At 42.3% G+C, this 24,533-nt stretch overlaps 1 protein-coding gene across 1 annotated transcript in view; it reads left to right on the top strand.

Annotated features, from left to right (window-relative positions):
* Positions 1-19,282: 19,282 nt before the first annotated feature.
* The window catches only part of m1ap (meiosis 1 associated protein), an 85,059-nt gene continuing 79,808 nt past the window's right edge, over positions 19,283-24,533 (top strand). The window contains exon 1 of the mRNA XM_087983010.1: positions 19,283-19,404. Coding sequence (XP_087839136.1) covers positions 19,283-19,404 — 122 coding nt within the window. The remainder of the gene's footprint in view (positions 19,405-24,533) is intronic.

Genomic DNA, 24,533 nt, shown 5'->3' on the forward strand with positions numbered 1-24,533 from the left:
AAGAGTGCCCACCTCTATTTTACATTTGGGACACATTGGAGATGCTCCTGCCTTAAATTTTGCCAATCGATCTGGTGCTATATGGGCCCTGTGAAATATCTTCAGCTGGATAGCCTGAGTTCTGTTACAGATGGTAACAGAATGTCATTCCATGTTTCTATAGAGATTTCTAGTCCCAAATCCTGATCCCATGTTTTAAGCAGATTGTCCATATCTCCCGATACTTCATCATTTGTCTAATGACAGAAAGATTAGATTAGATTACTTACAGGGTGGAAACAGGCCCTTCGGCCCAACAAGTCCACACTGACCCGCCGAAGCGCAACCCACCCATACCCCTACCCCTACATTTACCCCTTTAACCTAACACTATGGGCAATTTAGCGTGGCCAATTCACCTGACCCTGCACATCTTTGGACTGTGGGAGGAAACCGGAGCACCTGGAGGAAACCCACGCAGACACGGGGAGAACGTGCAAACTCCACACAGTCAGTCGCCTGAGTCGGGAATTGAACCCGGGTCTCTGGCGCTGTGAGGCAGCAGTGCTAACCACTGTGCCACTGTGCCCACAAATGTAGTAAATGATAAATAGTACTGACGGAAGATACCCCCATTGGTCGTAGCACTCTACATTCTCTATCTGATTTATAAAGACTATCTAATAACGTAGTCTTCTTCTGTATATAGTCTCGAATTTGGAAGTATCGAAAGAGGTCTCCATTAGGTAATCCGAATTTCTGACGCAGCTGTTCAAAAGACATCAAGACCCCATCTTTAAATAGGTCCCCAAGACATGAGATACCCCTGGATCTCCAGAGTTTAAAAGTGGCATCTGTTAACCCCGGTTGGAATCCCCATGCTCCCACTATCGGCGCATAGGGGGATGTTTTATGTGAGTTGCCCTCATTTTGCCGCATTATATTCCAAGCTTTAATTGTGTTTCGTATTTACAGTGATCCGTAATGATTTTCCTCTTGTCTGAAAATAAAAGGTTAATAAGTGGATATTTTACTTGAGAAGCCTCGATGTCCAGCCAGATTGATTGTGGATCAGACAAGACCCAATCAGCTATGTAACTTAATAAGGAACTTAACTGATATTTCCTAAAATCTGGGAAGTCCAATCCTCCCCTTGCCTGTGGAAGCTGTAGCTTCTTCAGCTTAATGAGGGGCCGTCTATGATTCCAGATAAAGGAACCAAACCAGCCATATAATTCACATAGCGCCAGTTTCGGCAGCATCACCGGAAGCATTCTCATAGGGTATAGGAGACGGCGCAGGACATTCATTTTAATTAGTGCTATTCTACCCAGCCAGGAAATTGGAAGGTCTCCCCATCGCTGGAGGTCCTGCCTTACCCTTTCCAGTAAATGCACAAAATTAGCCTTGTACAACTGACCAAATACTGGGGTAATAAAAATGCCTAAATATAAGAAACCCTCCAGGGACCAACGAAACTGAAAAAGGGATCCGTCCACTAAGTGAGGTATCATAGCAAGGCCACCCATTGGCATAGCCTCTGATTTTGAAAAATTAATTTTATAGCCTGAGAATGCGCTAAATGTATTAATAACTTGGATTAAGCAAGGTACGGACATCAGAGGATTACTGAGGAATAGAAGAACATCATCTGCATAAAGGGTAATTTTATGTTTACCTGTACCAATCCTCAGGGCCGTTATATTAGGATCCGCCCGTATAGCTTCTGCTAGTGGTTCAATTATTAGTGTAAATAACAATGGCGAGAGCGGACATCCCTAACGGAAGCCCCTACCCACACTGAAGCTATCTGAACCTAATGCGTTAGTAACCACAACTGCTTTGGGATCACTATACAATGTTGAGACCCATTTAGTAAACACCTTTCCAACGCCAAACCTTTCCAATGTGTAAAACAAATATGACCATTCAACCCTATCAAATGCCTTTTCCGCATCTAATGAAACTACTACTCCTGGTATCTTTCCCTGATGGCAGGCTTGAATCATATTCAAAACCCTTCTAATATTATTGGATGATCTACGGCCCTTAATAAATCCCGTCTGATCCTCCTTTATGATATGTGGCAGTACCCTTTCTAGTCTCAATGCTAACGTTTTAGAAAGGATTTTAAAATCTACATTTAGCAAGGATATTGTACAATGTATGACGTACAATCTTCTGGATCCTTTCTTTTTTTAAGGATAAGAGAGATATTTGCCTCTTTCAGCGAAGGCGGGAGACAACCCTGACTATATGCATAGTTATACATGTCCATAAGTGGACCAGCCAATATTTCTGTAAATTCTTTATAGAATTCAGCTTGAAAACCATCTGGGCCAGGTGCCTTACCGCTCTGAAGTTGCCTGATTGCGTCAAGTATTTCTTGGACTGTTAAGGGAGCATTTAAGATCGATACCTGTTCCGGAGTTAGACCCGGAAAGGTCAAATTTTTAAAAAATGATTGCATCCTCCTAGTCCTGTCTTCACAATCCTGCGATTTATATAAATCAGAATAAAATTTTCTAAAGATTGCATTAATCTTTTTATGATCATGAGTCAAAATACCGTACTTTCCTTGATAGACGTAATAATTTGAGGGGCCTTTTTTTTCTTTGCAAGAAATGCTAAATATCTACCCGGTTTGTCGCCAAATTCATATAACCTTTGTTTTGCAAATAATATTTCCCTCTTAGCCGTTTGGGTAAGCGTAGTGTTTAGAGCTGTCCTTAGGGCCGTAATCCTTTGCGATTTAATAATAGAAGGTCTATCAGCGTATGCTGTTTCAGCTGCTTTTAAGCGAGCTTCAAGCAGACGCTGTTGTTCTCCCTTTAATTTTTTCTGGGTTGTTGAGTAGGAGATGATCAAACCTCGCGCGTAAGCTTTGATGGTCTCCCACATCATTGATGGGTTGCTAGCCGTACCTAAATTAATTTCTAAAAAAGTTTTAAATTCTTGAGAGAAGTACTTTACAAATTTACTATCTTTCAATAGGAAGGGGTCCATACGCCAATGCCGAGGGGATGTCCTGTTGTTCCTTGCCTTGGTTTCCATATATACAGCAGCGTGGTCGGAAATTGCTATACTACCTATTTTACAGGATGATATGGAATTTAAAAAAATCGAGGGGGCAAAAAACATATCAATTCTGGTATGACATTTATGTGAATTGGAGTAAAAAGAAAAATCTCTGCCCTGTGGATGAAGACATCTCCATACATCTACTAATCCTAATTCTTTATTCAGATCCACCAATTGTCTAGATCTGGGAGATACTCCTGCAGTACTCTTGGGAATCCTATCTATTTCCGGATCCATAATACAATTAAAGTCTCCCCCTATAATTGTATGACGGGCACCAAAAGCCATTAATTTTGAAAAGGCTTCCGTTATAAATTTAAAGGGGTGTGCCGGGGGGCAGTACAAATTTAAAATCCCATATTCCTCTCCATTTATAAGGGCTTTAATCAAAATATATCGTCCAGATTCGTCTTTTATCTGATTTAGGATTTTGAAAGGGAAATTCTTCCGAACAAGAATAACAACTCCCCTACTTTTTGATCTAAAAGAAGAAAAAAAGGCCTGATCAAATTCACCCTGTTGTAATTTCAAGTGTTCTTTATCCAACAGGTGTGTCTCCTGTAGGAGAGCTATATCAACTCTTTCCTTCTTAAGATTTTATAATATTTTCTTCCTTTTGACTGGCGAATTACTCCCCATGACATTCCAGGTGCACCACTTAACCGACTGATCAACCATAATCGTCTGGACAAATCCGAGACACCTCAGGAGTGGAAACCCTATCCAGAACATCTCGAGCATAGAGCATACAAAATTCACAAAAATAAAGGCTCTCTAATACACTCACAACAGTATAATAAAAAACTATTTCTAAATAATAAAAAAAATATAAAACGTATTTAAATGAAGATTTTCCCCCTTGTTCCCAGGGGGTGTCACTTCCTTTCCACAGGTCCATTGTATCCTCTCCTAACCAATGCCCCACCCTTGACCCAGGCGCTCTTCAATAGAATGAGGAGAATTCAGATATAATACAAAGCTCGAGTTAACAGTGAGCACCCTACCCCCACCCCCCACCCCCACCCACACCAACACCTGGATATATTTGGTAGTGTTAATACCATGTATAAACATATATAACTATAAAATTACAACCTCAACAAATAATAATTAAATATAATAATACAAAATAACAAGGGAAAACAACCCCGCTACTAGAGACAGAGGTAAAATAGAATAAGGTAACCACCTCCCCCCACCAACATTAACCAAACCCCCGGCTTATATATATATATATATATATATATAAAATAAAAAAAAAACAACCCCAAGGGGGGGAGAAAATCGTTAAATAGAGAACAAATAAATAAATCCCTCTCCCCACCCCCCAAGATAATATTAAACAGTAAGGTAAGAAAAAGGGGGGGATATAAACCGGAGTGGGGGAAAGGCAAACCAACATCCATTATCTCTTACAATTTATCTAAGAGAGTCCAAAAATTCTTTAGCCTTTTCTGGCGATCCGAAGTTATACATAGATCCTTCATGGTTAAAGCGTAGCGTCGCTGGGTAGCGTAAGGAGTACTGAATATTTAAGTCCCTTAAACGCTTCTTTGCCTCATCGAATGCCTTCCTCTTTTGGACCAGAGCCGGGGAAAAGTCCTGGAATAACATGATCTTGGATCCTTTATAGATCATAGCTTGGGAATCTTTTCCAAGATTTCTAGAAGCTTCTGGGAGTATCTGCCTCTCCCTATAGCTCTGCAGCCGAAACAGGACCGTGCGGGGACGCTGGTTCGAGCCGGGCCCGCGTATTGCGACCCGGTAGGCCCATTCTACCCTTACCTGGCCTGATCCAGCTTCCAGATTTAAAAGCTGTGGCAGCCACTGCTCGAGGAACGCTGTAAGCTGGCCTTCCTCTTCCCGTTCGGGAAGGCCCAGCAAACGAATATTTTTTCGACGACCTTGATTATCGAGGTCATCAATGTGATTCTCTAAGGTCCGGACTCGTTGTTCGAGAGTCCAGACCTGATCCACGGCCAATTGCGCTGTAGTTTCGGAGGTCGCGGCCTTTAGCTCCGCCCCTCCGACTCGGCGCTCGATTTCTTTAATGTCTCGGTCGTGCCTTTGCAGCGCGGCCGAGAGTGAGTCCCATCGACTTCGGGATTCTTCGATGAAAGCGTCGATCTTCGCATCGAGTTTAGAGATGATTTCCACGAGGCTCGCCACTGTAGGTAAGTCCCCTGGGGCGGCTGCGGACGCCTCTGCTGCAGCTGGAGAGGGTGGGGGAGGGGTTCCTGCTTGCTGAGAGCTGCGGGCTCCCTTCTCTTTGGTCATTTTTACTAAAGATTAGATTGTTTAAATTTAATACTAAGCAACTAATTAAATTAAACAGCTATTTTGAGTGATTTGATGAGTGTGGTGGGGGTGGGTGACCCACTTTACCCAAGTCTTGGGAGGAGCACTGTAGACTCAGACTTGCTGTGTCGCCGCCATCTTGGATCCCCCTCCAAAAATTTTAGTGGATTATGATCAGTATATGCAATTGTATTAGTCACATCACTGGCAGTATAAATGTTGTAACACCAAAACCAAACTCAAGGTCTCCTTTGCAATGTGGAATATTTCTGTTGATGAATACTCAGTTTCAGGGAGAAATATCCAATAGGTGTTTCTACCTATTCATCATCTTCTTGTAAGAGTACAGCGCTGCCAACCCACTTTGATAGCCACCATGAATGGCTTTGCATAATTAGGTGTGTCTAATACTGGGACAGTGGTTAACACAGCTTACAGGCTGTGAAATGCCTTCTAACATTCCTCCGTCCACTGAAATCTTTTGCACATCTTTAATTTTGCACATCTTCAATAAGTCAGTGGGTGGAGCAACCACACTGGCAAAATTTGGCACAAATTTCTGAAAAAACTCAATCAATTCCAAGAATCGTAGTACAGGTTGTTCTGCTATAATATGCGTTTGGTCAGCTCGAATTTTCTATAACACGATTGATGAATTGTGGACGTTGTTTGGATAAGGTGAACTTTCTACTGAATAGGTATAACGATTCTCTGTTAGCGATCTTCTACAGCGTGATTTTCTATAGCGGTTTTCCATGGCGCAGTTTTCTATAGCGTGAGGTTGCAGAGAAACACAACTGTCACGTGATAGCAGAACGACCTGTACTGCTGTCTTTGTTGATGGTATGGGAAACTCCCCAATAGTCTTTGTGTTCACATTCCGTGGGGCCGATAACATGGCCCGGGAACATGACTTGGTCTTGGTAAATTCACACTTAGCCAGGTTTATCACCTCCTGAAGTCAATCAAATAATTCCAATAAATGCTGCAAGCGTTCCTTCCATGTGAGGCTAAAAATCACCCAGTTGTTGATGTCTCCCACACAATTGGGTAATCTAGAAATGACTTTATTGGTTAGTCTTTGAAATGTGGCTCGCGTATTTTTCATACCAAATGGTATGACTTTATATTGGTATAGTCCATTCGGAGTTATGGAAGGTGAAATTGCTTTGCTGTTTTGCATAAAGATACCTGCCAGTATCCTCTGAATAAATCCAACTTAGAAATATAAGTTGCATGTCCCACCTTCTCAATGCAGTCTTCCAAAGGTGGAATCGGATGTGAATCAGACTCTGTAACTGCATTGACTTTATAGACGTACTCCTCTACAATTGGCACAAGAGCCATTACTACATGAAGCACTGTTTAAACCAACCAAATTCTACATCCAGAGTACAAGACTCTAATACCTACCACTCGCCACCTTTCAGTTTAACAATCCTAAGCTCATATTGGAAAAATAGATTGTCCTGACAAGAGCCCCCTGTCTGTTGTGGACCAGGCCAGACCCCCTCAAAATATTTTAAGAAAGTAGCCCAGATCCTAACATTTTCTTATTTTAAAGGCAGTTGTGAAGTGGGTGTTCTAGGTATGATGTAACTGGTCAAACCACTTGGTTTTAAGCAAAACAATTTATTTAAACACTACAGTTGAAGCATGAATAAAAGAAAGCAGAATTTAGAATAACTTAACTGGTGGAAAACTTAGTGGACCAGATACAGTAACTATTACTAATTAACTGTTCCAATACAGTAACATTCCATAAACACACCCCTTCGCAAAAAGGTACATTCAAACACGGATTTTTACAGGCAGGAAGGAACAACTGAGAGAGATTTCAGAGAAAGTCAGAAGTATTCTTTACTGAAGCTTGTAACTCTCCTGGACTCTCACATCTTGTGACTGCTACAGCTAAAACAAATGAGAGAAAACCTGAACTGGGAGAACTGGCCAACAACCCACCCCCTCCCCAGTGTTAAACTAGACTCTTTATCACCTCAGCTTTTATATCCGTTTTCTGCCTTTATATCATCTTTTCAAAAAACCCAAGGATAAAATAACCTTTAAAAAGTGACAGCATCGTTACACAGCCAGGTCTTGGCGGTTCGTGGTGAGTCTCAGCTAGGTCTCTTGGTGGCTTATGGTGGTATCTTGCCTTGGTGTGCAATTGGATCCTGCCCAGGCATGTTCCTGAGGCCCTGGGGGAGATGAGAGATGCAGCAGTTTCAGCAGCAGTAACAGTATCTGCAGAATCGGTGTCAAGACAGACAGCAGAGCGGGATAGGCGGAGGACTCATTAAAGACTGTTGAACTTTTAACTTATTCCTTTAATTTTCTGGTTTAAACTACGAAAGACTTTAATGTAAACTATTACCTATTTATTTATTTTTCTACTATTCTGTGAAATAATGCTTAACGTTTTAATCCCTGCTTCTTTTACTATCTTGTACCTAAGCCTTTTTTGTACCTAGGTACTTTGGTACTTAGGATGCTGCCATGTGTGGTGACATTACACACTTTTCACTGTACTCCTGTACTCTGTACTTGAGTACACGGGATAATAAAATCTAAAATATAAATCTAATCTTTGTAGTAACAACATACAGAGGGGTGCAGGTGTTTGGGTCAACAGTTCCCTGAAAATGACAACACAAGTGCATAAGGTGGTCAAGAAGGCTCATGATTTGGAGATGCTGATGTTGGACTGGGGTGTACAAAGTTAAAAATCACACAACACCAGGTTATAGTCCAACAGGGTTTGCTTCCAATTAAACTGGTTGGACTATAAACTGGTGTTGTGTGATTTTTAAGAAGGCTGATGGCATACTTGTCTTAATCAGTTGGACATACCGTATAGAATTTGGCAAGTTATGTTGTACCTCTATACAACATTAATTATGCCACATTTGAAATATAGTGTGCAGTTCTGTCACCACATTACAAGAAGGATGTGTAGACTGTGGAGAATATACAAAAATGGTTTACCAGATGTTGCCTAGTTTGGAGGGTATAAGCTATGACGAGAGATTGGACAAGCTTGTTTCGTTTTAACTTGAACAATGAAGGATGTGGGGCAAAGTTTACAAAAGGAGAAAGGTATTAGAAGTTGACAAAATTATGAGAGACATGGTTAAAATGGATAGTCAGAGTCTTTTCCCCAGAGTGGAAATATCAATTAAGGTAAAAGGGGGTAAATTTAAAGGAGATCTGACAGGCAAGATTTTTACACAGAGTTTTTGATAAATACCTGGAATGCGAGGTGGTGGAGTTTGATACAATAGTAATGTTTGAGAGTCATCTTGACGATAAATGAATAGGCAGGGAATAGCAGGATAAAGACCATGTAGCGGCAAAAGATTTTTTAGTTTAGAAACGCATCATGTGTCAGCATTGTCTTGGTGGACCTAAGTTCCTATTCCTCTACTATATTTTCTTTATTCTTTTGTGTTTCTTTAAGCACATCTTTCAAATTGGTGTGATTGCAGCTAATGAGTTTCCATCATATATTCACATAGCTAGAATATTTTAACCAGGCCAATACAATAATTTTTTACTGCAGCCTCAAATCAAAGTCTCACAATTTACTGTTAACCATTGTATCCCTCCATTCCCTGACTGTTCTTGTATCTATCTAAATGTCTCTTAAACTTTGCTATTATATCTGCTCTGACTACTTCTCCTGGCAAGGGGACTGTTTCCATTGTTTTTGTAAGCCTCCTGATTTTTCCCTTTTCCCATATTTGTAATATCATAATAGAATGCAAGAATTTAATATAGACACATAGAACGTTAATTACCACATAGAACGTTAATGTTGCACATTTTGAAGGACTGATGTATCCAGACTAAAACAAAATGAAACTGAAGCCACTGTTTGCTAAACTGTAGCTGGTAATTTTCACTTTTAAAGTGAGTTAGACTGATTTTATTTGGTTTACTATAAATAATTAAAAATGGAATATATGAGACTTGTTTGATCTATACAGTACAGTGATGCAGTGCCAAAATCAGCTTCATCCCAACTTCTCTCAGTTTTCCTCTCCAAAGGCAATGAATCAGAACTGGATATAGGTTGATACCCAATATTTCACTGAAGTTACAAATACCTACTTGCTAGCACAGACCATTAGTGTTGCTGAAAAAGGATACATTTTGCTGAAGTTTTTCATCTTGCCCTTATCAGGATATTTTGCAAGAATATAAATTCAAGGGGAAAACTAAAATTTGTACTTCATGAAAGGAAAGTACTGATCGGTTGGCAAGTGGACTCTGATTGTTGGAAGTCGTCATGATTTGGAGATGCCGGTGTTGGACTGAGGTGTACAAAGTTAAAAATCACACAACATCAGGTTATAGTCCAACAGGTTTAATTGGAAGCACACTAGTTTTCGGAGCACCGCTCCTTCACCTGATGACCTGATGTTGTGTGATTTTTAACTGATTGTTGGAGGCATTGCCATAATGAAAGCACACATTAGAGATTTAAGACTCAAGCTTTGTTTAATTTTAAACCTGGCAGGCTGACTTTGATTGGTCAGGGTATTGCCTGAGAAATGAACCAGCAAATGGCTGTCACATACTTTGCTGTTTGACACAGGCAAAGTGCATGTACATTTTCTTTCTGTCAGCAAAGAGCATGGCCTAGTGTGTTAATATACATATCTTTGCATGCATGTAAGTGGGCCACATTCAAGGTCAGAATTTCAATCTTAAATTGGTTGTCATAGATATGGTGGGCCAAAGTATTTCTATGCTGTATTTTTCGAAGTTAACCAAGCAGATATAAAATGGATTAAGTACTGCTTGAAAGCACTATTGATAACCCTTCCATCACTTTACTGATGATTGACAATAGGTTAATGAGGGAGTAGTTAGTGAGATTAAATTATTAAATTTGTTCTGCTTTTTGTGTACAGGATATACCTGGCCAATTTTCCACATTGTCAGAGGAGGAATTACTAACCTCAGAGGATGATGAAACTATGAAATTCACTGCCTTAGATTGTGTTGGATGCCAGGACACTGAATAACTTTAAGGAAGAGATAGATAGATTTTAAATTAGAAATGGGAAAAAGGTTATGGGGAACAGGCAGGAGCTGAGACCAAGATAATCATCCATGATCGTATTAAATGGTTGACCAAATTCATGGGGTTGAATTGTTTACTCCTGCTGCATGTTCTTATGTTCTTGAAATAGAATGTTAAAGGGATATTGACAGATCCTTTAACACTGAAAATGTGTTGCTGGAAAAGCGCAGCAGGTCAGGCAGCATCCAAGGAACAGGAGAATCGACGTTTCGGGCATAAGCCCTTCTTCAGGAATGAGGAAAGTGTGTCCAGCAGGCTAAGATAAAAGGTAGGGAGGAGGGACTTGGGGGAGGGGCTTTGGAAATGCGATAGGTGGAGGGAGGTCAAGGTGAGGGTGATAGGCCGGAGTGGGGTGGGGGCGGAGAGATCAGGAAGATGATTGCAGGTTAGGAAGGTGGTGCTGAGTTCGAGGGATTTGACTGAGACAAGGTCGGGGGAGGGGAAATGAGGAAACTGGAGAAATCTGAGTTCATCCCTTGTGGTTGGAGGGTTCCCAGGCAGAAGATGAGGCGCTCTTCCTCCAACCGTCGTGTTGCCATGGTCTGGCGATGGAGGAGTCCAAGGACCTGCATGTCCTTGGTGGAGTGGGAGGGGGAGTTAAAGTGTTGGGCTACGGGCTGGTTGGGTTGGTTGGTCCGGGTGTCCCAGAGGTGTTCTCTGAAACGTTCCGCAAGTAGGCGGCCTGTCTCCCCAATATAGAGGAGGCTACATCGGGTGCAGCGGATGCAAAAAGACAACTCCCTCCGTGACTTCCTCGTCAGGTCCACACCCCCCACCAACCCAACCTCCACTCCTGGCACCTTCCCCTGCAACCGCAAGAAATGCAAAACTTGCGCCCACACCTCCCCCCTTACTTCCCTCCAAGGCCCCAAGGGATACTTCCATATCCGCCACAAATTCACCTGCATCTCCACAAACATCATCTATTGCATCCGCTGCACCCGATGTGGCCTCCTCTATATTGGGGAGACAGGCCGCCTACTTGCGGAACGTTTCAGAGAACACCTCTATGACACCCGGACCAACCAACCCAACCACCCCGTAGCCCAACACTTTAACTCCCCCTCCCACTCCACCAAGGACATGCAGGTCCTTGGACTCCTCCATCGCCAGGCCATGGCAACACGACGGTTGGAGGAAGAGCGCCTCATCTTCTGCCTGGGAACCCTCTAACCACAAGGGATGAACTCAGATTTCTCCAGTTTCCTCATTTCCCCTCCCCCCACCTTGTCTCAGTCAAATCCCTCAAACTCAGCACCGCCTTCCTAACCTGCAGTCATCTTCCTGATCTCTCCGCCCCCACCCCACTCCGGCCTATCACCCTCACCTTGACCTCCCTCCACCTATCGCATTTCCAAAGCCCTTCCCCCAAGTCCCTCCTCCCTACCTTTTATCTTAGCCTGCTGGACACACTTTCCTCATTCCTAAAGAAGGGCTTATGCCGGAAACATTGATTCTCCTGTTCCTTGGATGATGCCTGACCTGCTTCGCTTTTCCAGCAACACATTTTCGGCTCTGATCTCCAGCATCTGCAGCCCTCACTTTCTCTCAAAGGTCCTTTAACACTCTAAGCAAATGAGATATGAGTTAGTTAGTTTTGAGAAGACTGGTAGCTCAGGTTGAGGTTCTGGATGTAGGTTTGCTCGCTGAGCTGGAAAGTTCATTTTCAGATGTTTCGTCACCATACTAGATAACACTTTCAGTGAGCCTCCGAACGAAGCACTGCTGATGATTCCTGCTTGTATTTACATGTTTGGGTTTCTTTGGGTTGGTGATGTCATTTCCGGTGGTGATGTCATTTCCTGTTCTTTTTCACAGGAGGTGGGAAATCGGGTCCAAGTCAATGTGTTTGTTGATAGAGTTCAGGTTACCACCGGAATCATCAGCAGTGCTTCATCCAGAGGCTCACTGAAGATGTTATCTAGTATGGTGACGAAATGTCTGAAAGTGAACTTTCCAGCTCAGCGAGCAAACCTACGTCCTGAGATATGAGGATTTGAGTGATGCCATTTGGCTAAAAAAAAAGCCGCAATAAATTTCCAGAGATAAATGAATGAAGTGGTAGCCAGTGTTTCTAACTGTGTGATTTATGTTGATGATGTGCTGATGTAGAGTGGCTTTGGAAACACTACTTGAAACAACAGTAGCTCTCTTTGGAAAATTATAGTAGCTGGTTTGGTGATAAATCTTGGTAATAGTAAGTTTGCAAAAGTATGCATCATTTACCACATAGTAGTGCAAGGACATGTTCTGCCAAGAACAGCAAAGGTACAGCAGTAATTGAGTTCTCTGCCCCTAAAACTAAATGGAAAACCATGAAGCTTTTGAAAATGCATTATAGAGAAGCCAGTGGGATACTCCACGGTGGAAGAAGAAACCCTGGGATTACCCAGTTATGGGTAGTGCTTTTGCCTCTAAAACAGCAAGCTTGTTCTCCTTAGTGTTCTAGCCAGCTTTTATCCCTCAATGAACATCACACTGCTTATAGGACCTTGCTGTGTGCAAATTGACTCCAACTTTTTCCACATTGCAATAATGATCAACATTTCAAACAAATACTAAATTGATTGGACAGCGCTTTAGGATGTGCTGACATCGTGAAAGGTGCCTTTTCACTGCAAGTCCTATTTTTGTAATGGACAGTATATGCATGAAATTGACAACAGTTAAATCATGTATACTGCAAAGGAGAAAAGACAGTTCAATGTTTTATTTGGATGAAGTTTATTTGAATTTTACTGGATCCGATACAGAGTCTGTACTCTACATGTGAATCACCCAGTCTTTTCCCTTTCCAGAAGTACCTGGACTGGCTGTGCATTTTTGCTGTATTTTCTGGCTTTTGATTTCCAGTATAAACAAACTGTGAATAATTCGTAATTTATAATTGGGAAGGAGACCAGAAAAGGGAACAATAGTCCAGTTAGCTTAGCATCTGTTATTTGGAAAATGTTTGTGTATTTATTAAGGATGTAATAGTAGAGCATTTAGAAATGCTAAGTATGATCAAGCACAGTCAGCATGTCTTCACAAAGGGAAAATTACACTTAACAAATTTATTAATATTTTATGAAGAGTTAATAAGCAGGATAGACATAAAGGAAGCAGTAGGCATAATTTATCTGCATTTCCAACAGGTGTTTGTTCAAGTACAATACTTAAGACTATTTAATAAGATAATGTTTGAGGTAGTATATTAATATGGATAGAGGACTTTGGGCTAATTTATAAGAAGGCAGAAGGTTGGAATAATAGGAGCAGTTTTTTGAGGAAGTAACAAAGAGGATTGATGAGGGAAGAGCAGTAGCTGTGATCTATATGGACTTCAGTAAAGCGTTCGACAAGGTTCCCCATGGGAGACTGATTAGCAAGGTTAGATCTCACGGAATACAGGGAGGACTAGCCATTTGGATACAGAACTGGCTCAAAGGTAGAAGACAGAGGGTGGTGGTGGAGGGTTGTTTTTCACACTGGATGCCTGTAGACTGCCACAAGGATCGGTGCTGGGCCCTCTACTTTTTGTTATTTACATAAATGATTTGGATGCGAGCATAAGAGGTATAGTTAGTAAGTTTACAGGTGACACCAAAATTGGAGGTGTAGTGGACAGCGAAGAGGGTTACCTCAGATTACAACAGGATCTTGACCAGATGGGCCAATGGGCTGAGAAGTGGCAGATAAAGTTTAATTCAGATAAATGCGGGATGCTGCATTTTGGTAAAGCAAATCTTAGCACAACTTATACACTTAATGGTAAGGTCCTAGGGAGTGTTGCTGAACAAAGAGACCTTGGAGTACAGGTTCATAACTCCTTGAAAGTGGAGTCGCAGGTAGATAGGATAGTGAAGATGGCGTTTGGTATGCTTTCCTTTATTGGGGTCAGAGTATTGAGTACAGGAGTTGGGAGGTCATGTTGCGGCTGTACAGGACATTGGTTAGGCCACTGTTGGAATATTGCGTGCAATTCTGGTCTCCTTCCTGTCAGAAAGTTGTTGTGAAACTTGAAAGGGTTCAGAAAAGATTTCCAAGGATGTTGCCAGGGTTGGAGGATTTGAGCTACAGGGAGAGGCTGAATAGGCTGGGGCTATTTTCCCTGGAATGTCGGAGGGTGAGAGGTGACCTTATAGAGGTTTACAAAATTATGAGGGGCATGGATAGGGTAATTAGACAAAGTCTTTTCCCTGGGGTCAGGGAGTCCAGAACTAGAGGGCGTAGGTTTAGGGTGAGAGGGGAAAGATATAAAAGAGACCTAAGGGGCAACCTTTTCACACAGAGTATGAAAATGTATGGAATGAGCTGCCAGAGGAGGTGGTGGAGGCTGGTACAACTGCAGCATTTAAGATGCATTTGGATCGATATTTGAATAGGACGGGTTTGGAGGGATATGGGCCGGGTGCTGGCAGGTGGGACTAGATTGTGTTGGGATATCTTTTCGGCGTGGACTGGTTGGACCGAAGGGTCTGTTTCCTTGCTGTACATCTCTATGACTCCATGTAATTAGTGAAGTGCTGCAGGAATCAGAGCTGGGGCTACAATTACTGATAATATGCCTTCATGGTTTAGATGAGGAACGTGATGTACTACTGCCAAGTAGTAGTGAGGATGACACAGATGTCTGCAGGAGAATATAAACAACATAAGCGAATGGACAAATATTTGAATGTTGGAAAATGTGAGGTTATGTACTTTAGCAGGAAGAATAGAGGAGTTGAATATTCTTTAAATGGAGAAAGATTGAAGTAAGCTACAGCACTGGGAGACTTTGGAGTCCTTTTGCATATATCACTGGAATCTAGCATGCATTTCAGTAGGTAATGGAGTAGATAAATGAACATTGAACTTTTACATGGAGTAGAGTATGAAAAATAGGAAAGTCAAAGTACTATTTCAATCATACCTGGAACTCTGAACACATTTGCTTCTCTTTTCCAAGGAAAAAAATATCGGCATTGAATGCAGCCCAGAAAAAGTTTGCTTGCTTGATCCTGGGTATGAAAGGACTGTCTTGTAAGATGTTGGGCCTATCCTCAGTGGAGTTTAAAAGAATGAAAAGAGACCTTATTGAAACATACCAGATTCTTAGGGGACTTTATGGGTTTGTGTTTGAATTTGATTGAGTTTGATTTATTGTTGTCACATATACCAAGATATGGTGTAGAGTATTGTTTTGCAGATTGTACCATACAAAGTGCAACAGGGTAGCAGAACAGTGTGCAGAGTACAGTGTTACAGCTGCAGAGAAGATGCAGAGGAAGAGAGCTCAACATTAATATTGTAGAAGTATGTTCAAAAGTCTCATAACAGCAGGTCAGATGAGGAAAGTTTGCTTCCCCTTGGGGGACAATCTCAGACTAGAAGACAGGTATTCAACAAGGTTCCTCATAGTGGACTGGTTAACAAGGTTAGATCTCGTGAAATACAGGGAGAACTAGCTATTTGGATACAGAACTGGCTCAAAGTTAGAAGACAGAGGCTGGTGGTTGCCTTTCAGACTGGAGGCCTGTGACCAGCGATATGCCACCAAAGATCAATGCTGGGTCAACTGCTTTTTGTCATTTATGTAAATGATTTGGATATGAACATAGGAAGTATAGTTAGTTTGCAGATGACACCAAAACTGAAGGTGCAGTGGACGGTGACAAAGGTTACCTCAGAGTACAACAGGATCTTAATCAGATGGGTCAATAGGCTAAGGAGTAGCAAATGGAGTTTAATTTAGATAAGTGTGAGGTGCTGCATTTTGGAAAGGCAAATCAGAGCAGGACTTATACACTTAATGGTAAGGTCCTAGGGAGTGTTGCTGAACAAAGAGACTTTGTAGTGCAAATTCATAGTTCTTTGAAAGTAGAATCACCGATAGATAGGATAGTGAAGAAAGCTTTTGGTATGCTTTCCTTTATTGGTCAGAGCAATGAGTATAGGATTTGGGAGTTCATGTTGCAGCTGGACAGGTCACATTTTGAGTATTGTGTGCAATTATGGTCTTCCGCTTATAGGAAGAGTTAAAAATCACACAACACCAGTCTATCATCCAACAGGTTTATTTGGAAGTACTAGCTCTCAGAGCGATGCTCCTTCATCAGGTGGCTAGTGGGGCAGGATCATAAGACACAATTTACAGCAGAAGATCGAAGTGTCATGCAACTGATACAATATGTTGAACAAACCTAGTTATGCTGTTAAGTCTTCCATCCTTTAGAATGGGTTGCAGGTTTCAATTCATTCATATGTAAATCCCAGAACTCTTTTAAGTCACATTCCCGAGATAACTTAAGGTTTACAAAGATAGGTGACATCTCAGCTCAGACAATGCATTAAAGGTATGAGGTTAGAGCCTGGATGTACTCCAACCTTGTATCAGACTGGTTCTGTTTCCAAAGTAGGAATTTATAAAATGTCACATGGATTGAATGTCTGCATAGGGGAAATAGACAAGGTCGTTTCCCTGGGGTGGGGGAGTCGAGAGCTAAAGGGCATAGGTTTAGGATGAGATAGGTTTAAGATTAAAAGGGAGCAGAGGGGTAACTTTTTCACACAAAGGGATGTGCGTGTATGGAATGAGCTGCCAGAGAAAGTGATGGAGGCTGAAACAATTACAACATTTACAAGAGTTAAGAGGGATATGGGCCAATTGCTGGCAAATGGGACTAAATTAATTTAGGATAAAGGTCAGCATGGACGAGTTAGACCGAAGGGTCTATGAATTTATGAACCAATCTCCCTTCCATTTGACACTATCTACACTTCCCGCTGCCTCAGGAAAGCAGCCAAAATAATCAAAGACCCCTCCCATCCTGCTTATACTCTCTTCCACCCTCTTCCATAAGGCAGAAGATATAAAAGCTTGCAAACACATATCAACAGACTTTAAAACTGCTTCTTCACTGCTGTTATCAGACTTATGAATCTACCCCTCATATGTTAGAGAGTTGATCTTCTTCTGCAACTGTTACACTATATTCTGCATTCTGTTCTATCACCCTGATGTACTTATGTAAGATATCATTTTTCTGGTTAGCATGCAGTACAATACTGATCGCTGTATCTCGGTACATGTGACAATGATAAATCAAAACCACTCCACTATTGACAATCAATGGCTTACAGCAATTTTCTTATTGATTATTGAGTTTGTTAAGGAGCAGAACGTCTAGAGCTGATAATTTGTTGAATTAGCCAATCCCAAAGCTGTCCTGTAGAATGGAGGGGGAGGGAGTACAATCGTTTTAAAGTGAAGTTTTTGTTCCTTCCTTTCCTGATGTAAGAGAATTCCTGGTCTTCTTCCAAGATGGTAGTAATTCATGTCCATGGATCCTCTTGCTTGTAACTGTCTCTCCCCACTTATCCCTGTTGGTAGATATTATTTTGAGTGCTGGCCATCTATGCTATATCAAATTCTTACCTAAATCTTCTTTGCCAGTGACCATAGGTAGCTACTCATGATGCTAGCATAACCAATGTTCACTTTTCCACCTCCATTTAAAGGTTAGTTTTAAACTTCTTGTTTTTTAATAATCCTTCATTAATAATAGGGGAAGCATGACACCAACATGAGCATCTGAAGGAATATCTCTGGAACATACGCATCAAACAATGCCATCACCCTGCAGCTGACCAATTCAACTCCCCCTCCCATTCTCCCAAGGACATGCAAGTCCTGGACCTCCTCCACCACTAAATCTAAGCCACCCACCAACTGAAGAAACAATGCCTCATCTTCCAACCACACGGCATCAACATTGATTTAGCTAGTTTTCAAATCTCCCCTCCCCCAACCTCATCCCAGATTCAACCCTCCAACTCGGCACTGCCCTCTTGACCTGTCCTATCTGTCCATCTTCCTTCCCACCTATCTGGTCACCAACGTCCTGTACAACTGCAACATAACTTGCCAACTTCTATACTCAGTGTTCTGACTGATACAGGCCAGTGTGCCAAAAGCCTTCTTCACTGCTCTGTTTACCTGTGACCCCACTTTCAGAGGATGTTGCACCTGAACTCCAAGGTCCCTCCGTTCCACTGCACTCCTTAAGGCTCTACCATTCACCATGAAACTTGATTTGACTTTCCAAAACGCAAGACCTCACACTTATCTATATGGAACGCTATTGCCGTTTTTCAGCCCAATTCCCCAGCTGATCAAGGTCCTGCTCCAATTTCTGATAACCTTCCTGTCCATGATGCCACCTATTTTAGTGTCATCTGCAAACTTACTGATCACGCCTTGTATATTCTCATTCCAATCATTGATATAGATAGCAAACAATAATGAGCCCAGCAGTGATCCCTGAGACACTCTATTAATCACAGGTGTCCATTCCGACAAGTATCCTTCCACTATTATCCTGTGTTTTCTATCATTAAGTCAATTGTGTATTCAATACCTACCGCTTCTTTTTTCTTTTCTCATTTTTTTATTTTCCTTTTCCTCTTTTTTCAATTTTTAATGCTTTTTTATTTATCTTTTGGAGAGATTAGATTACTACAGTATGGAAACAGGCCCTTTGACCCAACAAGTCCACACCAACCCTCTGAAGAGCAACCCACTCAGACCCATTCCCCTACCCTATATTTACCCCTGGCTAATGCACTGAACACTATGGGCAATTTAGCATGGCCAGTTCATCTGACCTAGACATCTTTGGATTTTGGGAGGAAACCTGGAGGAAACCCGCACAGACACGGGGAGAACATGCAAATTCCACACAGACAGTCGCCTGAGGCGGAAATTGAACCCAGGTCCCTGGCACTGTGAGGCAGCAGTGCTAACCACTGAGCCACCATGCCGCCCATAGCCGAGAGCAGAGAGAGTTTAGTCAGCAGCAGCAACAAAACATGACTTTGGCTGGGACACAGCACAAGTCCAAAGTGTGGTCAGCGGTGAAGCAGCTAGCGACCAAACCGGCAATTAGCTGCATAGCGACCGGCGAGCCTGAGTGGAACTTCACCCAGCACAGGTGAAAGCGTACCCAGCACTGGGGACAGCACGCCCTCATGGGGAAAGATCAGCATGGAGCATTTGAAGGCCTGTTGCTTTAGAAAAGCCAGTAATGCTTAACTTCTCACTTTATTTTTTTACTTTTCTACTTTATACTAAAAAGAACTGTAGTGATGATGGACTTCTTAACTTCTTTATATTTCAATTTTTGGACCTAAGATTTTGTACCTAAGTATCTTTATGACTAAGATTGAACTTGGAATGGTGACATTGTACATTTCTCGCTCCTGTACTTAAGTCATAGAGCACGGAACAGCATGGAAACAGACTCTTTGGTCCAATCTGTCCATGCTGACTAGATATCCCAACTCAACCTATTCCCATCTGCCAGAACTCAGCACGTATCACTCCAAACCCTTCCTATTCATATACCCATCCAAATGTCTTTTAGATGTTGCAATTGTACTAGCCTCCACCACTTCTTCTGGCAGCTCATTCCATACACGCACCACCCTCTGCGTGGAAAACGTTGCCCCATAGGTCTCTTTTCTATCTTTCCCCTCTCACTCTAAACCTATGCCGTCTAGTACATGTGACAAAATCTAAATCTAAATCCCTTACCATAGAAGTCTTTCTAATCAGTAACTCTACTCCACCCCATCTGCCATTTTCTCTATTCCTCCTCTAAACCTTATAACCTGGCATGTTTAGTTCCCAGTCCTGGCCATCCTGCAGCAGTAATGGCTACAATATCATAGTTTCTAATTTCAATCTGTGCCTGCAACTCATTTCATTTGTTGTTTACCTTTGTTCCTTTATTTAAAGAACCCTAATTTTGGCTTTACAAGCTATTCCATCCATTAGCATCTTTTTAAGATTTCTCCTTCCTGGCTTACTCAATACACTGTTTATAGTCCTGCCTTGTTAGTTAATCTGGCACTGCTTCTTCAACCTTTTAAACACTACCTTCTCCTCACATCTTGACCTGCTGCTCCGGTTCCCACAAGACCCATCATAGTGCTCTTTAGGAGCACTAGCAAACCTCATTCCCAGTTCAGGTGCAGCCCATCCTTTTTTGTACAGGTCCCACTTACTCCGCTAGAAATTCCAATTATCCAAATATTCCTCCTTATTATACTTGCTCATTAGCCACAAATTCAGTTGTACTATCTTCCTTTTCCTGACCTCACTAGCATGTGGCATGGGGAATAATTCTGAGATTACAACCAAGGAGATCCTGCTTTTTAATTTTCTGCCTAACTCCTGAAGTTCCTTTTGCAGGACCTCATCTCCCTTCCTTGTGTCTGTTCAGAGATATCCTTGACCCTGGCACAAGGGAGGTACTATCCTGTAATCTTACTTGTGGCCACAGGAATGCCTATCTTTGCTCTTGACTATAGAGTCTCTTCATTTGCGTGAAATGCACCCAACGCTAACTTCTTGTAAACTGCGTTAGGGAACTGGAGCTGGAGCTGGATGAACTTCGGATCATTCAGGAGGCTGAGGGGGTAATTGAGAGGAGTTACAGGGAGGTAGTCATACCTCAGGTACAGAAAGAAGGTAGATGGGTGACAGTCAGAGACGGAAAGGGAACAGGCAGACAGTACAGGGAATCTCCTGTAGCTGTTTCCCTCAACAACAAGTGTACTGTTTTAGATTCTGTTTGGGGGACGACTTACCAGGGTAAGCCAAAGGGTACAGGTCTCTGGCACAGAGTCTGTCCATGTTGCTCAGAAGGGAAGAGGGAGAGGAGTAGATCATTAGTCACTGGGGACTTCATAGTTGGGGGACAGATAGGAGATTTTGTGGGAACAAGAGAGACTTGCGGTTGGTGTGTTACCTCCAAGGTGTCAGGGTCCATGATGTCTCAGATCTTCTTATTGGAATCCTTAAGGGGGAGGGAGAGCAGCCTCAAAGTCGTGGTCCACATAGGCACCAATGACATAGGTAGGAAAAGGGATGGAGATATAAGGCAGAAATTCAAGGTGCTAGGGTGGAAACTTAGAGCTTGAACAAACAGAGTTGTTATATCTCTGGTTTGTTACCCGTGCCACACACTAGCGAGGCAAGGAATGGTGAGAGAGAGCAGTTGAACATATGGCTACAGGGATGGTGCAGAAGGGAGGGATTCAGATACCTGGACAATTGAGGCTCATTCTGGGACAGGTGGGGCAAACGAGATGGTCTATACCTCTACTAGAGAGGTACCAATATCCAGGGGTTTGGGGGGGGAGGTTGGCTAATGCTCTTCGGGAGAATTTAAACTAATTCAGCAGGGGGATGGGAACCTGAATTGTAGCTCCAGTGTATAAGAGATTGAGTGTAGTGAAGTCATGAATAAGGTTTCAAGGTTGCAGGAGTGTACAGGCAGGCAAGAAAGTGGTTTGAAGTGTGTCTACTTCAACGGAATAAGTTGGATGAACTTGCAGCTTGGGTTGGAACATGGGACTTCAATGTTGTGGCCATTTCAGAGACATGGATAGAATAGGACTGGAATGTTTCAGTCAGGGGTTTAGATGTTTCAGTACGAACAGGGAAGGTGGTTAAAGGGGAGGTATGGCATTGCTAGTAAAGGACAGTGTTACGGTGGCAGAAAGGACATTTGGTGAGGACTCGTCTATTGAGGTAGTATGGGCTGAGGTTAGAAACAGGAAAGGAGAGGTCACCCTGCTGGGAGTTTTCTATAGGCCTCTGAAAAGTTCCAGAGATTAGAAGAAAGGATTGCAAAGATGATTCTAGATAGGAGTGAAAGTAACAGGGTAGTTGTTATGGGGTCTTTAACTTTCCTAATATTGAGTGGAAAGACCCTGAGATGGGTCATATTTGTCCAATGTATGCAGGAGGGTTTCCTGACACGTTATGTAGATACGTCAACAAGAGGCAACGCCACATTGGGTTTGGTACTGCGTAATGAACTGGGCCAGGTGATAGGTTTAGAGGTAGGTGAGCACTTTCGTGATAGTGACCACAATTTGGTTAAGTTTACTTGAGCGGTGGAAAGGGACAGGTATATACCGCAGGGCAAGAGTTTTATCTGGGGGGAAGGCAATTATGATCAGATTAGGCAAGATTTAGGATGCAGAGGATGAAAAAGGAAATTGCAGGGGGTGGGCACAATTGAAATGTGGAGCTTGTTCAAGGAGCAGTTACTTTGTGTCCTTGATAAGTATGTACCTGTCAGGCAGGGAGGAAGTGGTCAAGTGAGGGAACTGTGGTTTACTAAAGAAGTTTAATCTCTTGTCAAGAGGAAGAAAGAGGCTTATGTAAAGATGAGATGTGAAGGCTTAGTTAGAGCGCTTGAGAGTTACAAGTTAGCCAGGAAAGATCTAAAGATAGAGCTAAGAAGAGCCAGGAGGGAACATAATTTTTTGGCAGGTAGGATCAAGGAAAACCCTAAAGTTTTCTCCAGCTATGACAGGAATAAAAGAATGGCTAGAGTAAGATTAGGTCCTGTCAAGGACTCTGCGTGCAGATTGCGAAGAAATAGGAGAGACGCTAAATGAATATTTTTTGTCAGTATTTACACAGGAAAAAGACAATGTTGTCGAGGAGAATACTGAGATACAGGCTATTAGACTAGATGGGATTGAGGCTCATAAGGAGAGGTATTAGCAATTCTGGGAGGTGTGAAAATAGATGCATCCCCTGGGCTAAATGGAATTTACCCTAGGAATCTCTGGGAAGATCAGGAGGAGATTGCAGAGCCTTTGGCTTTGATCTTTATATTATCATTGTCTCCAGGAATAGTGCCAGAAAACTGGAAAATAGCAAATGTCCCTTGTTCAAGAAAGGGAGTAGAGACAACCCTGGTAATTATAGACCAGTGAGCCTTACTTTGGTTGTGGGTCAAGTGTTGGAAAGGATCATAAAAGTAGGGTTTATAATCATCTAGAGAGGAATACTTTGATTAGGGATAGTCAAGGGTAGGTCGTGCCTCAAAACCTTATTGAGGTCCTTGAGAAGGTGACTGAACAGGTGGACGAGGGTAAAGCGGTTGATGTGGTGTATTTGGATTTCAGTAAACCATTTGATAAGGTTCTGCATGGGAGGCTATTCGAGAAAATTCTGAGGCATGGGATTGAGGGAGATTTAGCGGTTTGGGTCAGAAATTGGCCAGCTGAAAGAAGACAGAGGGTGATGGTTGATGGGAAATGTTCATCCTGGAGTTTATGTACTGGTGGTGTACCACAAGGATCTGTTTTGGGGCCACTGCTGTTTGTCATTTTTAAAAATGACCTGGATGAGGGCGTAGAAGGATGAGTTAGTAAATTTGCAGATGACACTAAAGTTGGTGGAGTTGTAGAGAGTGTGGAAGGATGTTGCACGTTACAGAAGAAAAGATAAGCTGCAGAGCTGGGCTGTGAGGTGGCAAATGGAGTTTAATGCGGAAAAACGTGAGGTGATTCACTTTGGAAAGAGTAACAGGAATATAGATTACTGGGCTAATAGTAAGATTCTTGGTAGTGTGGATGAGCAGAGAGACCTTGGTGCCCATGTGCATGGATCCCTGAATGTTGCCACCAAGGTTGATAGGGTTGTTAAGAAAGCATACGGTTTGTTAGCTTTATTTGATAGAGGAATTGAATTTTGGAGCCATGAGGTCATGTTGCAGCTGTACAAAACTCTGGTGCAGCCATATTTGGAGTATTGTGTACAGTTCTGGTCGCCGCATTATCAGAAGGATGTGGAAACATTGGAAAGAGTGCAGAAGACCTTACCAGGATGTTGCCTGATATGGAGAGAAGGCCTTACGCGGAAAGGCTGAGGGACTTGAGGCTGTTTTTATTAGGGAGAAGAAAGTTAAGAGGTGACTTAATAGAGACATACAAGATGATCAGAGGATTAGATAGATTGGACAGTGAGAGCCTTGTTCCTCAGATGGTGATGGTTAGCACGAGGGGACATAGCTTTAAACTGAGGGGTGATAGATATAGGACAGATGTCAGAGGTAGGTTCTTTACTCAGAGTAATAAGGGGTAGAATGCCCTGCCTGCATCGGTAGTAAACTCGCCAACTTTAAGGGCATTTAAATGACCATTGGATAAATATATGGATGATAATGAAATAGTGTAGGTTATATGGGTTTCAGATCAGTTTCACAGGTCATCGCAACATCGAGGGCCGAAGGGTCTGGACTATGCTGTATTG

This window comes from Chiloscyllium plagiosum, unplaced genomic scaffold (assembly GCF_037043375.1).
Source record: "Chiloscyllium plagiosum isolate Xiang-an unplaced genomic scaffold, Cpla_swu_hap1 HiC_scaffold_1, whole genome shotgun sequence".
Taxonomy (NCBI): Eukaryota; Metazoa; Chordata; class Chondrichthyes; order Orectolobiformes; family Hemiscylliidae; genus Chiloscyllium; species Chiloscyllium plagiosum.